Below are 13047 nucleotides of genomic sequence, written 5' to 3' on the forward strand. Positions count from 1 at the left end.
ATACTAACAACAAACAAACAGAAGTTCCTTTGGTGCATTTAAAGTTCTATCAATCCCTGTATAAAATAAAAACCGTACGAAAATTTATTATACTTCTTAATATTCCGAATTTCAGACAATTGTCCTTATATGGACATCGTGGTGCCCACCAAATGTTCCCAACGCACCGACTCCCACCGATTAGAAAATTAGAATCACATCGTAGCAGTCAGAATAATTCAGAAGTAAATCACCACGAGTTTCCAATAAGTAGATAGATTTCCAATGATCAGACTTTTCAGTTAATTCCAAAGGCAATGGGAGTGCCATTCAAATGGATTCCATTAAAAGAATCCGTGGTAATACGCTTCTGTTTCCCTGGACGTCTCGCGAGAGGAGCACAAAGAATCGGGTACCACCCCGCGGGGGATGAAAAACCGAGGCGGTGGATGGAAATAACGGGATGTACAGACACAGGAGGGGAGGGTTATGCGGCGGGAAATATATAATAGAAGCATGGAGAAAAGGCGGAATACACCGGGCTCCGATATCACCGAACCGACGGGACGCGTATGTACAACCCTCGGGTAATTTTCTGAGTCACGTATACGGCTAGGTGTGTTTTGGTTGGTAATATCAACCCCCGTCGCCGCTGCCGCCGCAGGCCGCAACCCCTATTCGCGGCACTGTTCCCCCTGTAGCCAGACACCATCCCCCTCGGGCTCTTTGTCTACCGAATGTCGGTGACTTCCGACACGGGGGTTGGTGGGGGGTTAGGGAAGAAAAGTGGCGCGAGAGGTTTCGGACGCGGGGAAAACCGTGTATCCGCTTTTTCTGAATCCTTGCTAGCTTGTGTATCCAAGGATATAAGGTGTGATTCGCTCTGTGTTGTTAACCCGAACCTGAATTAACAACTATAAAATTAACGTTTTCAAGTTCTAAATAGCTTGATAGACGTATAACAGTTTTGTAACACCCTGTATAGTTTGCATCAAGTGTGAGATAGTCAGTTAAATTCGATCTAGAAATATCTTATGAAGTTGTCCGTGTCCACAATCCCAATTAATTGGATAACCGTCATCCTCACAATGACGTTAATTAGTAATTAGTACCGATCGAGCTCCGGGAGAGTACGTTGTTTTTAGAGTCAGAAAACGCGGGAAAAGAAGTTCGCCTCGTTCCCTGGTCTTGTTTCAGGGGCATCTATTTATCTCGATCCGCCTTCTTCGAATCTACTCGCTCCCACCGATCGCTCGATCCCGTCTCGTCGAAGTTTTTTCCACGTAGCATCCGTCGTTCCGTCGAACGCGAAACCCGTACTTCTGGCGCAACGGCTGATAATCGATTGGAAACCATAATTGGAAGCTGCCACCGTACGTGAAACAATTAATTAGACCTTAATTAGCGCTCGGCCCAGTTTCAAAGCCCTGACGGCGGGTCTGGGAGTATCCAGAGGAAGCTGGGGACTTCGTCATCGTGTTACCCTCCGCAAAACTCGTGGAAGAGATAAAGGGATGGGTTTCGTCCGTCCTATTTAATCCCGTCGCCCGATGCTGACGAGGAGACCTTATCGTCGTGTAATTATCCTTGCGCCCTGTAAAATACGATACGGCTAATTCGATCCGATAAAGTTAATTACCACCCCCTATCCATCTGAAATTCTCAGACGTACGAGTTTTAGGAGGAAGGATTCCGTCGGAAAAACCGCGGGGAACATTTGCTCGTCTATTCGTGACAGTGTCTTCTATCTATTCGAGTTGTAGATGGTAGAACGAAGTGCTTTTGGACAACTTTCGGTTAAAAATAATTTCACATAATCCTGGATTATGCTGTAAATATTTATCTTGTTCCACTCTATCTTTACTGTAAGGTTTGAATTTTATCTTGTAACATTTTTGAAATTTATCTTGTACTATTGTGCATTGTCCACTTTGTTTAGATCGTTTATTTTAAACGAGCTGGGTGTGAATGGTCTATAAATTTCAGGGAAAGATCTAGTCGAAAGACATAGTCGTGATTTAGCCACTTTGGCTAGATTGAATTTAATTTGTTTACTTTTATTATTGTGCTTGGTATTTGTTATGAGTTCTCTACACCTTCGTAAATTTGACGAACGATCTTCTACCATCCATTATTCCGTACAACGAAAGAGACTCCAGATCGAATTAAAGAGTCGCGCGACACGTGCTCCTTTTATTCTACAAAACCGATTGTCGGAGGTCGATCAATCTTGACTGGAACTGATACCTTGATCCTCCCGAGGGATCCTTGGTTCGAGAACTAATCACGCAGAGGAGACTCGAGCGACCTCGTGACGCGACTCAGTTGTAATTTTCGACGAAATTCAGTCGACAAACTCTGAAAAAATCGAAAAAATCCTATTATTGTAAACCTATATTTTCCAATTTAACGCCCAGTGTCGCACCGGTGCAACATTCATTTTAAAAGTTCGTTAAATTCTGATGTGAAGTACGTCTTCACGTGGTCACTGGAGAAATTCAAGTATTCCCTCCAAAAATAATTAAAAAAACGACAAATATACATCATATATTTTCGATTTAAAAATTCTAAGAAAATTTAACCTGACCATTTAAAATAAAATTATACATTTAACCTATTTAAATTATATTTAAAATATTATGTTCCCTATTAATTTAACTAATACAAATTATCCCTATAACATATGTATCAGCCCCATAATTTTAAGTAACCATTTAAGGGTCTAGGCGTTGAAGGGTGCACGAAGGCATTCCAAGGGTCTTGACAGAATTCTAGGACCAGAACTCGGTTTTGCAAGGTAATTGAAGGGACAACTATATCCAACGGCGACCGATTCGAATTTCCTCCCTTCTGGCACGAAAATTATAGGGCCCGTGGAACTTCTGTTTCGCGATTATTCGGTTTATCTCGGCCGGTTATTATCCGTCGGCATTAACAGATAATTTAGGTGGGCTTTGTTCGCGCGAGAGTGCACCAAGTTCGCCGCTGAGCTCACCTTCGAGCTCGAGCTATTGGGCCAGGCGTCGTCGATACGAATTTCGAAAGCGATGATGTAGCAACGTTGCGCCGGAAGTTGGAGCAGTTTAGGGCGACTGCTTCGGCGACACAAATTTATTGTGAACCGGGTTTCGCTCGACCAGCGTATTCTTAAGCTAAATCTGACGAAACTGGGTGGGCGTAAGTTCTGTCTGTCTTTTATTATTCTATTTGTGTTAATGTTTACAGGAGCCCCACTTATCATCGGGTAAGTCAATACCCTGGTCAGTCCGCCAGTAAAGAATAGTTTTTCGATAAAATTTCGACTCTTTTAGCCTCAGTATCACCTGAAAGGACGTTGAACCGGCAGAGAAATATAGGATTCTGTGTTTTAAAAATTCAACTTATTCTTCTAATATTCCTTGGAGTATGGCAAAAAAAGTAACCAATTTGTATCTTGACAGGTCTCTAGGATTGATATAACACAATTTCTTTTCTTCATTATTCTTTCCTGAAGCTATTAGCTTCATTATTTATACGTGTGTCGTAAGGACGTAGTAACAATGATATTAAGAATTTCGAAAGAAAGGGTAACTGAGCGACGAGATGTTAAATTACAGCTCCCAGACACTATGCCCTACCCGTGATTTCTTCCCGAGAGATTTGTCACCACACGACCATCGTTTTCCGTGTGTTTCAGCTACGTGAGTACACGTTAACCGAAACGTATCACGAGGACGACGTCGAGGTGGAGTTCGTCAGCAACGACAATCTACTAGCGAACAGTCCGACCCCCAGGGGGATCGATCCGAATAGGGACCTGAACGAGGCCATCGCCGAGGAACGAAAGGAAATGGACACTCAGCGATACAGGTACGTTTCTTGCTCTGGATTTCCTTCCTCTTATCGAGTTTCCCCGTTCCAAATCGCGGAGACTGCACGGAAACAACAATGAACCTCTCATATAGAGGGAGACTCGCAATAATTCGGAAATTTCGGAAAATCGTATCTGAAACGGTGCCACGATCGAAGCTTCGGAACGATGTCGCTCGGAGCTCGACCGAAACGTGTCCTGTTCGATTCGTTTCAGGAACAAAAGCGGCAACACACCGTGCGAAAAATGGGTCGTCAGCCGGAAATGTTCGTTAACGGATCGCGTCGGCAGGAAGGCGCGTCGAATCGAACACGAATAAAAGACATATCGAGGTCTCTGGCAGGCTTGAGACCATGTGGACAATGTACTAGCGTATCGCGAAAGGAAGCCTGGAAATGGGCCGTCGTCGAGCGTGCCAGTGCCTCGAAAGATAGTCTATCCACGGGTTTTTGCGGAGAGATGAGTACTCTCTCTTGCGGTCGAAAGTCTATCCGGCGTTTGCTCTCTCCTATCCCCTTTTGCAACCTCTTCCTCCAGGTCCTCTTCGTACCGTTACGAGATCCTTTCCCCCCACCACCCTCTCTCTCCCTCTCACGCTCTATTTCTCTCTTTAACTTTTACGATCGAGCTCGTTTCATAGGAGAAGTTCATCTTCTTTCCGACCCCAAGACCGCCCGGGGATGCTCGCGGGGAGCGCTTTGTGCAGGGAGAAACGCATCTGGAAATCCCAGTTATATACCGCGTATTTACAGTAGACGCGCGGAAAGTTAGTCACAAAATAGCTCTGGGTTTTCATACCTTCTGGTCAGGTTTGAAATTCAAGTCGTGGATGGTCCATCGAATTAGTTCCCTACGTTTTGTAGGAACGATTACAAATTCGAGGCTGTCTTTTCCGAGTGAGACAAAATATTATGCAAATGGGCCAAATATTGCGGATTAGAATAAAGGTAGAATGAACCCAATACGATCAATAGTTTCTGAGATAAAAATTCGTAAGTACAACTAGGTTTCACGAAAATCAGCCAAAATTGCAAACTTTGACGGTCTGTATTTGTTAACCAAGTCGGATACCAGCGGAATTATGACTTAAACTACCCATAATTTCACGTGGACTATATTATACAGTAAATTAACGATTATTGTCCGAAGGCTCCTCGGTACTGATTGTTCAAACGTCTTCCTCTCCACTGGGACAGAGTTTTCCCAGCCAAGCGCCCAGTGGTGTGGATGACGTCTGAAAACTCAGTGTCAAGAAGCCTTCTAACACTCATCGACGATTTACTGTATTTCATTTTGAAAGAAATCCCTGACATCCAGTGCAGAAATTGAACGATTTACCGTGGAATTGCCCTATTCTAGTTTCGGGATGAACGCAGTAAAAGCAGAAAAGTATATTTCCCGTTGGATCCAAGGATTACATTAAAGTGAATCGAGGTCCATCCGAATCAGAATTCTATAAAGTGTGTCCGTCCAGGTGCGAAATATGTCCCTGTGCGGTCTGCAAGAAAAAATTTTACGAGTTCTGTGTACATATATTCTCCACCGAATGTAACGGTTTAACAACAGTGATACGGTATTGTGTTCTCGTGTTCCTGGATATTATTTAACCGTCGTAAAAATGCTGCCCATGAAAATGCAATAACACCGTTCCCGCGAATCAAACACGCTTCCGTCCACCGATTCCCCTTGGGTCAGCCGTATATATACTACACATCCGATCCCCGGTAACGATATTACTTTTCCGCGGGCCAGTCAGGATCCTCGGTGGCAATTTCTGCGATACGTTCCCCCACGAACAAAGTAGAGTGTGTCCTTATCGTCGTAATATCCGGCATGAGCAGAGGTCCAGCCGTGGCTGTCGACCCGATCGTGTCTCGAGAATGTACAGGAACGCCGTAACTTTTTCCCTTACGTTACACACCGTCCTTCTTCTTGGTCCCCCATCACCTTCGACCCTTTTCGCGTACATCCTGGCTCCCGTCTCCCTGGATGGCAATTTTTATTTAATCAAGACGGGGGAAAGGGTCGCGTTTATTGTGTCGGAGCCAGAGGACGATTAAGGTATCGACAGAGGACCGATCGAGCTGTTATCAGGGACGATTGGAACGGTGTGGGGGCAAGTTTCTATTGAAATTCGAGGGGCCTACCAGTGGAGCACAAGGGTTATTGCCCTGAGGATCTGATGCGTGTATGGTTTTATTTTCTGACAATTTGTGTTCGAGGGAAAGTGTAGTTTTGTGGGTGGTAACTGGACCTGTACCACTGACTAATTCTTGAAGACAGGAATATCTTAAGTTCAGTGTCGTTTATGAGGAAGACATCAACCTGTAGTTGATGAACCGCCTTCGTTCCACTTTTTTTCAGAAACCTTCAAGATTTAGCACAATATAAAAGCTTGGAATTCTGAAGTAAACGATACCTGTTTCATTCGTAGATATTTTACATTACACTGCATTATACGTATTACACAATTTATTTTACAGTATATTCAACGCTGGTCGTTCTAATGTTAAACAGTGCCCGATTAAAAATAATTGCGCGGCATGTCTTGTCGTCTTTCCAGCGCCTACATTTTCCGTATTCAACCTTGATCGCGAAAATGAAAAAGAAGCTTCTGGCGTTTTCCAAAAAAAAAAAAAAAAAAACACAACCACTCATCGATCGGTTCGATGAAATTTTTCGTACGGGCTGCGAGGAATTGTTCCGCGAAACAACAGGATACCCGACAGCACCGGGGCTGCAACAACAAGCGTAAAATATCATACGTTGCTCCGGGCGTGAAACTTTTAACCAAATTGGAACACCGGCCGAATTTGTTTTTTATTGCTCGACGGGCTTGTAGGAACACCTTTCGGGATGGCGCGCTTCGAAACCACGGGACCCTCGATTTTCCTCGTGTGGAAAATACGAGGCCACCTTTTTTTTGAGGTTCTTTCCCGTCAACCATTTTGCTAGAATATGTCAAACTCGATGATAGAATAGGAGTTAGACGCTTCGATTCTGTTTTCTTTTAATTGAATATAATATTATATTCTGGACATTACTACATATTTCTGGACTATTCTTTTTGTTCAACGTGAAACATATATTGCCACTTCTTTCGCTATTGTCTTTAAAATAAGAAGAAGCATTTTCGATTAAATTCTTCCCATCGATGGGTTCGCTTTAATGCATAAAGGGAAAGTAAAGAACGGCATCGTCCATTTTCCAACGCGTTTTTCCCCGTGAAATTGAAACAGATATTAACGACAGGCCGGCTCCGTAAACACTGTCTGAGTCTCTTAACGCTTGAATGCTCCGCGTTATTTACACGAGTAGATATAATGACCCATTCAGGTGGAAAACTTTAGAGAACGTCGCGTCGCGGATGACGGCCACCTGAACAATGTTGCTCGAGAGTGAAAAAGTCTGTTGTAGGACGACGTGGCTCTGGACAATGGTTCGTCCAGTACACTGGTCGTCCCATTCACGAAAACGGGCCAATTTTTACTTTTTAATTTGACTGCCGGAAGAGATAACGAGTCTCGGATTGGAACACGTTTCCGCGATGATTCTATCGGGCTCGTGTGAAACAAATGGCTGTTTGCACACGTTAAACCTACTGGTGTTCCAGATTTCATTCCAGAATATGTAAAGTTTCTTCGAGTATCTTTGTACGGTGATGAATGTAGAATTAAATTGACTGAACATACGACACATTGAATTTCGTAAAATTATATGTGACTCGATGATAAAACTTCACAGAAATCATAGATTCTCCTCCCAGACTTAACCCATTACCGTTACAAGACCTTACAAGACCCTTACAGTAGCTAACATAAGTCGACTCGTGTCATTGATAAAAGAAGACCCACCCCTCTGCAATACTTACCCCAAAATCCACCAGTCTGTCCACATCCAATTCTCCTCTTACCCCAGACACTCGAACCAAGAACCTAACGTCGAAGATGAATGGGATCACGTCAGCTGACAGAGTCTGTTAGCAATGTCCCCCATCAGTTCCCACGAAAGGGGTAAAAACAGGCCACGAGAGGATCCGAGTAGAGGACGTTCGATTATGAAGCCTACTGGGATCGACGTACCGTTGGAAATCGGCCAGCCCCGAGGGCGCAGGACCGATTACCCGAAAACGACGATCGGTTCTCGCCAGAACGGATAACACCGCGAGGGATCGAAGGAGGAGATTGGCTCCTTCGCTACGAAACTCGATCGTTCTCCCACGTGTCCTCGAGCACCCATCGATCCGATCTTCGTCCAACTATCCCCGCAGATATCGGTCCAATCGTTCCCCCTGTTACGAGGATTTCTACGCGCCAGGCTCACGATAATCGACCGAGTCGATCTCGCGTTTATCGGTGGGAAAGAAAGTCGAGCGTTAACGGAAGAACGGGATCGGGTAATTCCCGTGGGTCCTCGTTCATCGAGTAGTTTTTCGAGGCGATCAGATAGATACATAATTCTCGAGGTGTCTTTTGAGAGGAAAAACCATGGCGGACAAATGTATTTGGAAAGAATACAGTGTATCCTCGATGAGTGTTTGAAGGTTACAGAAATATTTCATGAAGTAATGACCATATGAGGCTGAAATAAATATTATTGCGACCCAATTAATAGAATCTGTACGCAAGCGAACAATTGTAGCAACCAAATTGATTTTTTTAATCCGGACACTAAAGTATTCATGACTAAAATCAACCGGGAAATAGAACGCGCCAAACCTTAAGGTAAATATTCTAATTAAATCGTGACATGTATATTTGCAGACATGTCACCGTGGAAATAAATATTATTATTATTAAACTATACTATGCTAAACCATAGTGAAAGTCAGCGTTACACCTGGGGATCTCTCCCTATTAGTGCTGAAGAGCTTTCAAACACTCATCGATTATTTACTGTAACTCGTGGAAAATGTTCGTACTGCGTGTCATCGACTGTTTTTCTTTTTTTATTGTGTTTTTCACGTGTCGGAAACTGCCAGATTGCCCCTGGAATTTACGTCGGCTGTCGGACAGAAATTTATGCCCACGTGGCCCCCGGTGCATTTGCATTTTAAAATTGTCGGCTGGCAGGTCGTAGGCGGCAATGAGCAATCTGCATTGCAAATCGGATATAATAAGCGTATTTTCGTAAATATATTTCCAATTATCCACCGTTAGGCTGACGTTTTCGGTCAATTGATCGCCGTTTAGGTGGTAAACGACCGTGGTGAAAATTTTACTCACTGTATAGGCGTACAACATTCCCTGTCCCTGGTTTGAAACAACCCCTGATCGATCAGTTTGTTTCGATCTCTTAAGTCCACACGTTCTGGGGAACAAACCGTCGCGTTTAATACGTCGACTACCGCAGTGAAATAGGTCGTACGTAGCCAGACATAACGACGATTAAACGGTATGACGATACATTTTCTGAGGTCTTTTGTACCTTTTATTACGATATGAAAGTGAATTTTTGAAGAGAAACGGAATTTTTGCAGCTCGTTTTGGAATCGTTTTTTACAAACACCGCCTTTGAAAGGGGAATCGCGAGGCTAGAGGTCTCGAGTCCGCGACGAGCGCGACCGGAAGTCGAGGAATAAAGAGCACGGAACGAGATTCACGCGGCGGGGTGTAATGCGGTCGGATACGAAATTCAGGGGTCTGTCCTATTCCGTGCGGGGAACCAGATTTCGTCGGGCGAAATTGAAATCATGCAAATGCCGGGGAGAATAGATTAAAAAGCCCGCGCTACTCGACCTGGTAAATCAGAAAGAAGGATTTTATACGAAATTGTTATACGAAATTTTCCTGGCTAGGTCATGCTGGTTCGTCTTTTTTGCTGCACGGTCATCAACCTGTCTTCTTCTAACAATACGTATTACGATAAAGAAGTTTCCGTTGTCTGGGAAACAGAAAAGTAGAGGGAATGAAAAGAAATAAATGTCAGACGAAGAATGGTGACCTAAGCATGTCCTTCATCTTCCTTTCCTTCTAAGCATTCCATTTCCTTCAATTATACGGATGCTAAATCAACCACCAGCTGTAATAGTCGATTATATTTTCTATCTTATAAGAAACATTCTTGCTCTTCATTCTATGCACACACGAGTGTCAAAGTGAAGTGTCGTTTCATCGAGTCACGGCCATTGCTACAGAACCATATCAATGAAAATTCGTGTCGTTTCCATTCTGATAAATCTCCCGATAATTGTCGCGGGCAAAAGGCTCGTGTTCCACGCGAGAAATCCGAGCCGACTCGAAGACCTGGTTTGGTCCAATGCCTGGAAACACTAGAAGATCGAACATTCCACGGGCAGAGCGTACAGATAGTGAGGTTTGAATGCATTTCAGCCGTGAAACGTGAATCTCTCCCTCTTTCCTTTCACCCTCTACCCTCCGAACTGGTTTCGTTCCCCTGTCTGCTCGTTTTTCGCCTCATGGTTTTTCCTGCCAGCGTGCACCGTAAATCAACGTTCGAAATTGTTTACGAGCGGCATGCACCAATGTGTGTTTCGACGAACATGGGTGTCTGGAAATTCGAGTAACGACTCGACGTAGGCCACGGGAAAATGTTTCCCCGTAGTGTTCATTCGTCGTCCCGATAATTTCCCTCGCTGGAAAATCGTCCGACGATCGTCTGATGTATACCGAAAGGTTCTTAAGTATTGGGGGAATTTTTATCGATTTTGAAAGGGATTGAAATTTGATAGAATATGGATGTGTGAATTTTTCATTGACACAGTGGAAAGGGCTGTATATGGTCAGACACAGTTTATTTCGAGCATTACTCGAAGATTTACTGTAGTCGAGTTCCATACCCTTCTCTATAATATTTCATTACAAAAAATCACAAGTTTCTGAATTTAGAAAACGTTCTGAGGAGATTGTTTGTTCCTTTATAGGTATTGGACGACGACCGGAAACGGGCAATCGGTGACAGACGTTCCACGGGACAACAAGGCGGCCATTTTGGACAGCATCGCGTCCTCGTACGCGTTGCAGAGGCCGAAAATGGCCCCGACGATCGCCCCTAAACTATCGAAATACAACGGGAAGAACGGCTGGCCGTATTACCAGAAGTACAAGCAAACGGCGGAGGCGCAGAAGGCACAGATTTTCGAGGATATACAGAGGAAGATGGCGAACACGACTACCGGCGGTACTGGTGTCGGTCGCTCGTGGAATTCCACGGACGTCACGACCCAGCACCGTCAGCACAGGCTCAGGATGAAGCATCACCGACCGACGTTCAAGGGGAAACGCCTGAGAACGCGTGAGTATACATTCGTACATTCCCTATAAATCATTCTCCGTGAGCCGGGCACGAAAGGTCGAAACGGGTCGTCTTCGAAAGAAAAAGGAAACGTTGAGTTACCAAACGGGAATCAGAAAATAAGTCGGGAATATACAAGCAGTGGGAAAGTAAAGATAAATGATTGTGGTGTTGATGATTTACAACGTTGTCGAATCATCTGTCATATGGAAGATAATAGACTGTGGATTCTTTGCATTTATCTCATATAGGATTGTTTAAATCTTACAATCAATATAGTAAAAAATTTAATGGATTTAATCCCATTAAAAGTTTATCCCAAGTGAGTTTTGGGTAGAGCGCATTTATCATACAGGACGTTATTATTAAAAATATACGCGTAGAACATGTTTTTCACATCCATTATCATGGATAGAAGGGAGTTTAGTTTCATTGCAGTAAAAAGACTATATATTATATATTAATTATTCTTATTACATATTAAAATATACATTCTATACCACAAGACGTAATCTGTAAAACCATAGTTGAGGCGATTCTATTTGCCTGGCATATTTATTTGTTCCACAAAACGTATTACATCGCACATTACAATGACCGGGGTCCATTTGACGCCAATGCACAGACTGAAGGTTAAATCTCGAGAAGAATACCATTCCTCCTCGTAATCGTTCCCCAAGATATCCCCTCGAACCGAAGTCCACGACCTTTCCACTCGAGCGATCAACCACCAGCCTCAATGATCGCCAAGACTCGCGGTCGATTGAGTCCATCGATCCCTCGCCTTTGAAATCTGGCTTACGGCCGGGTGAGTCTCCCGCGAACCGAATAAAAACGTCCGTGCCCCCCTGCATCCGATTGTTCCAGGTCCTCCGAGGGACTGCAAGGTCGGTGAATGGGGACCGTGGAGTGCCTGCAGTCGTAGCTGCGGGGTTGGGGAGACTCAGAGGACGCGGAAGATCACGATAAAGCCGCGTCGCGGTGGATCATCGTGTCCGCCGTTGAAGGATACCAAATGGTGCGGCAGCGCGACCCCCTGCTCCGACAGCAAATCCATCGTGGACAGCTATCAGTGGTAGTCGTCGTCGTCGACGAAACGATCCCGTGAACGTGATCCACCACCAAGCCGAAACGATTCTTCGATCGGCCGATCGGGTGGGCTGGCTGGATCCCGAGGACGGTCGAGTGGGTCTTAAGCGTGAACGTACACCTAGGTGAACGCGACGGATCGTCGTTAGTCGGATCCCTTAGAGAAAACGCGTCGATTAACGTGTTATCGTAGCCGTATGATTTCGCGCGGAACGGGACAGGATCCACGATCGGCGATCGAACTGAACGACGGCGTTCCTCGAGTCCTCGGTAGTTCGCCTCGACGTTCCCTTCCCTCGATCGAACTGCTCCGGAAGGTGCGTACTCACTGGGATATACAGGGTGATTTATTTAAGTGTGAACCTACGAATGATGATTTTTAATTGCGGGAATGGTATTTTGTATGCAATTGGAATGGTATTTAAGGGGACAGTATCTTGGAAATGTTTTTTACTCGATGTTTTCAAGGAATAACTATGGAAAAATGTAATGCATTCTGATATGACCTTCAAATGACCTGTGGTTGTTTGGAAAGAACATCGGTGACCTTGGAAACTTCGAGAAAATAGTGACATTTGAAAGATACAATGTTTAATTAATACCATTCAAATTATGCGTGAAATATTTTTCTCGTATTCATAATTAATAAAAAGATATTCGGGGGTTCTTTTCTTTAGGACATCTGTTCTCTGGTTGTTCGAGGTATATTGGGTACTTCGTAAGGACCAGAGGTTTTTTAATGAAATTCATGGACATGTACGACGTTTTCGGGGGAAAAATCAGTTAGAAGTAAAAAATATAGTGGTAAGGATCTTCTGAATATAGTTCAAGGATGAAGTAGCAAGAGAAGGACATATAATTCATTTCAATTTATC

The 13047-nt window shown here is 44.1% G+C and overlaps 1 protein-coding gene across 1 annotated transcript in view; it reads left to right on the forward strand.

Moving 5' to 3' along the window:
- Positions 1-12162, forward strand: part of LOC107189153 — a 45296-nt gene extending 33134 nt beyond the window's left edge. Inside the window, exons 4-6 of the mRNA XM_015577628.1 lie at positions 3656-3828; positions 10713-11083; positions 11951-12162. Of these exons, the coding sequence (XP_015433114.1) occupies positions 3656-3828; positions 10713-11083; positions 11951-12162 (756 nt within the window). The remainder of the gene's footprint in view (positions 1-3655; positions 3829-10712; positions 11084-11950) is intronic.
- The last annotated feature ends 885 nt before the right edge of the window (positions 12163-13047 follow it).

Source organism: Dufourea novaeangliae, unplaced genomic scaffold (genome assembly GCF_001272555.1).
Source record: "Dufourea novaeangliae isolate 0120121106 unplaced genomic scaffold, ASM127255v1 scaffold146, whole genome shotgun sequence".
In the NCBI taxonomy this organism is placed as follows: domain Eukaryota; kingdom Metazoa; phylum Arthropoda; class Insecta; order Hymenoptera; family Halictidae; genus Dufourea; species Dufourea novaeangliae.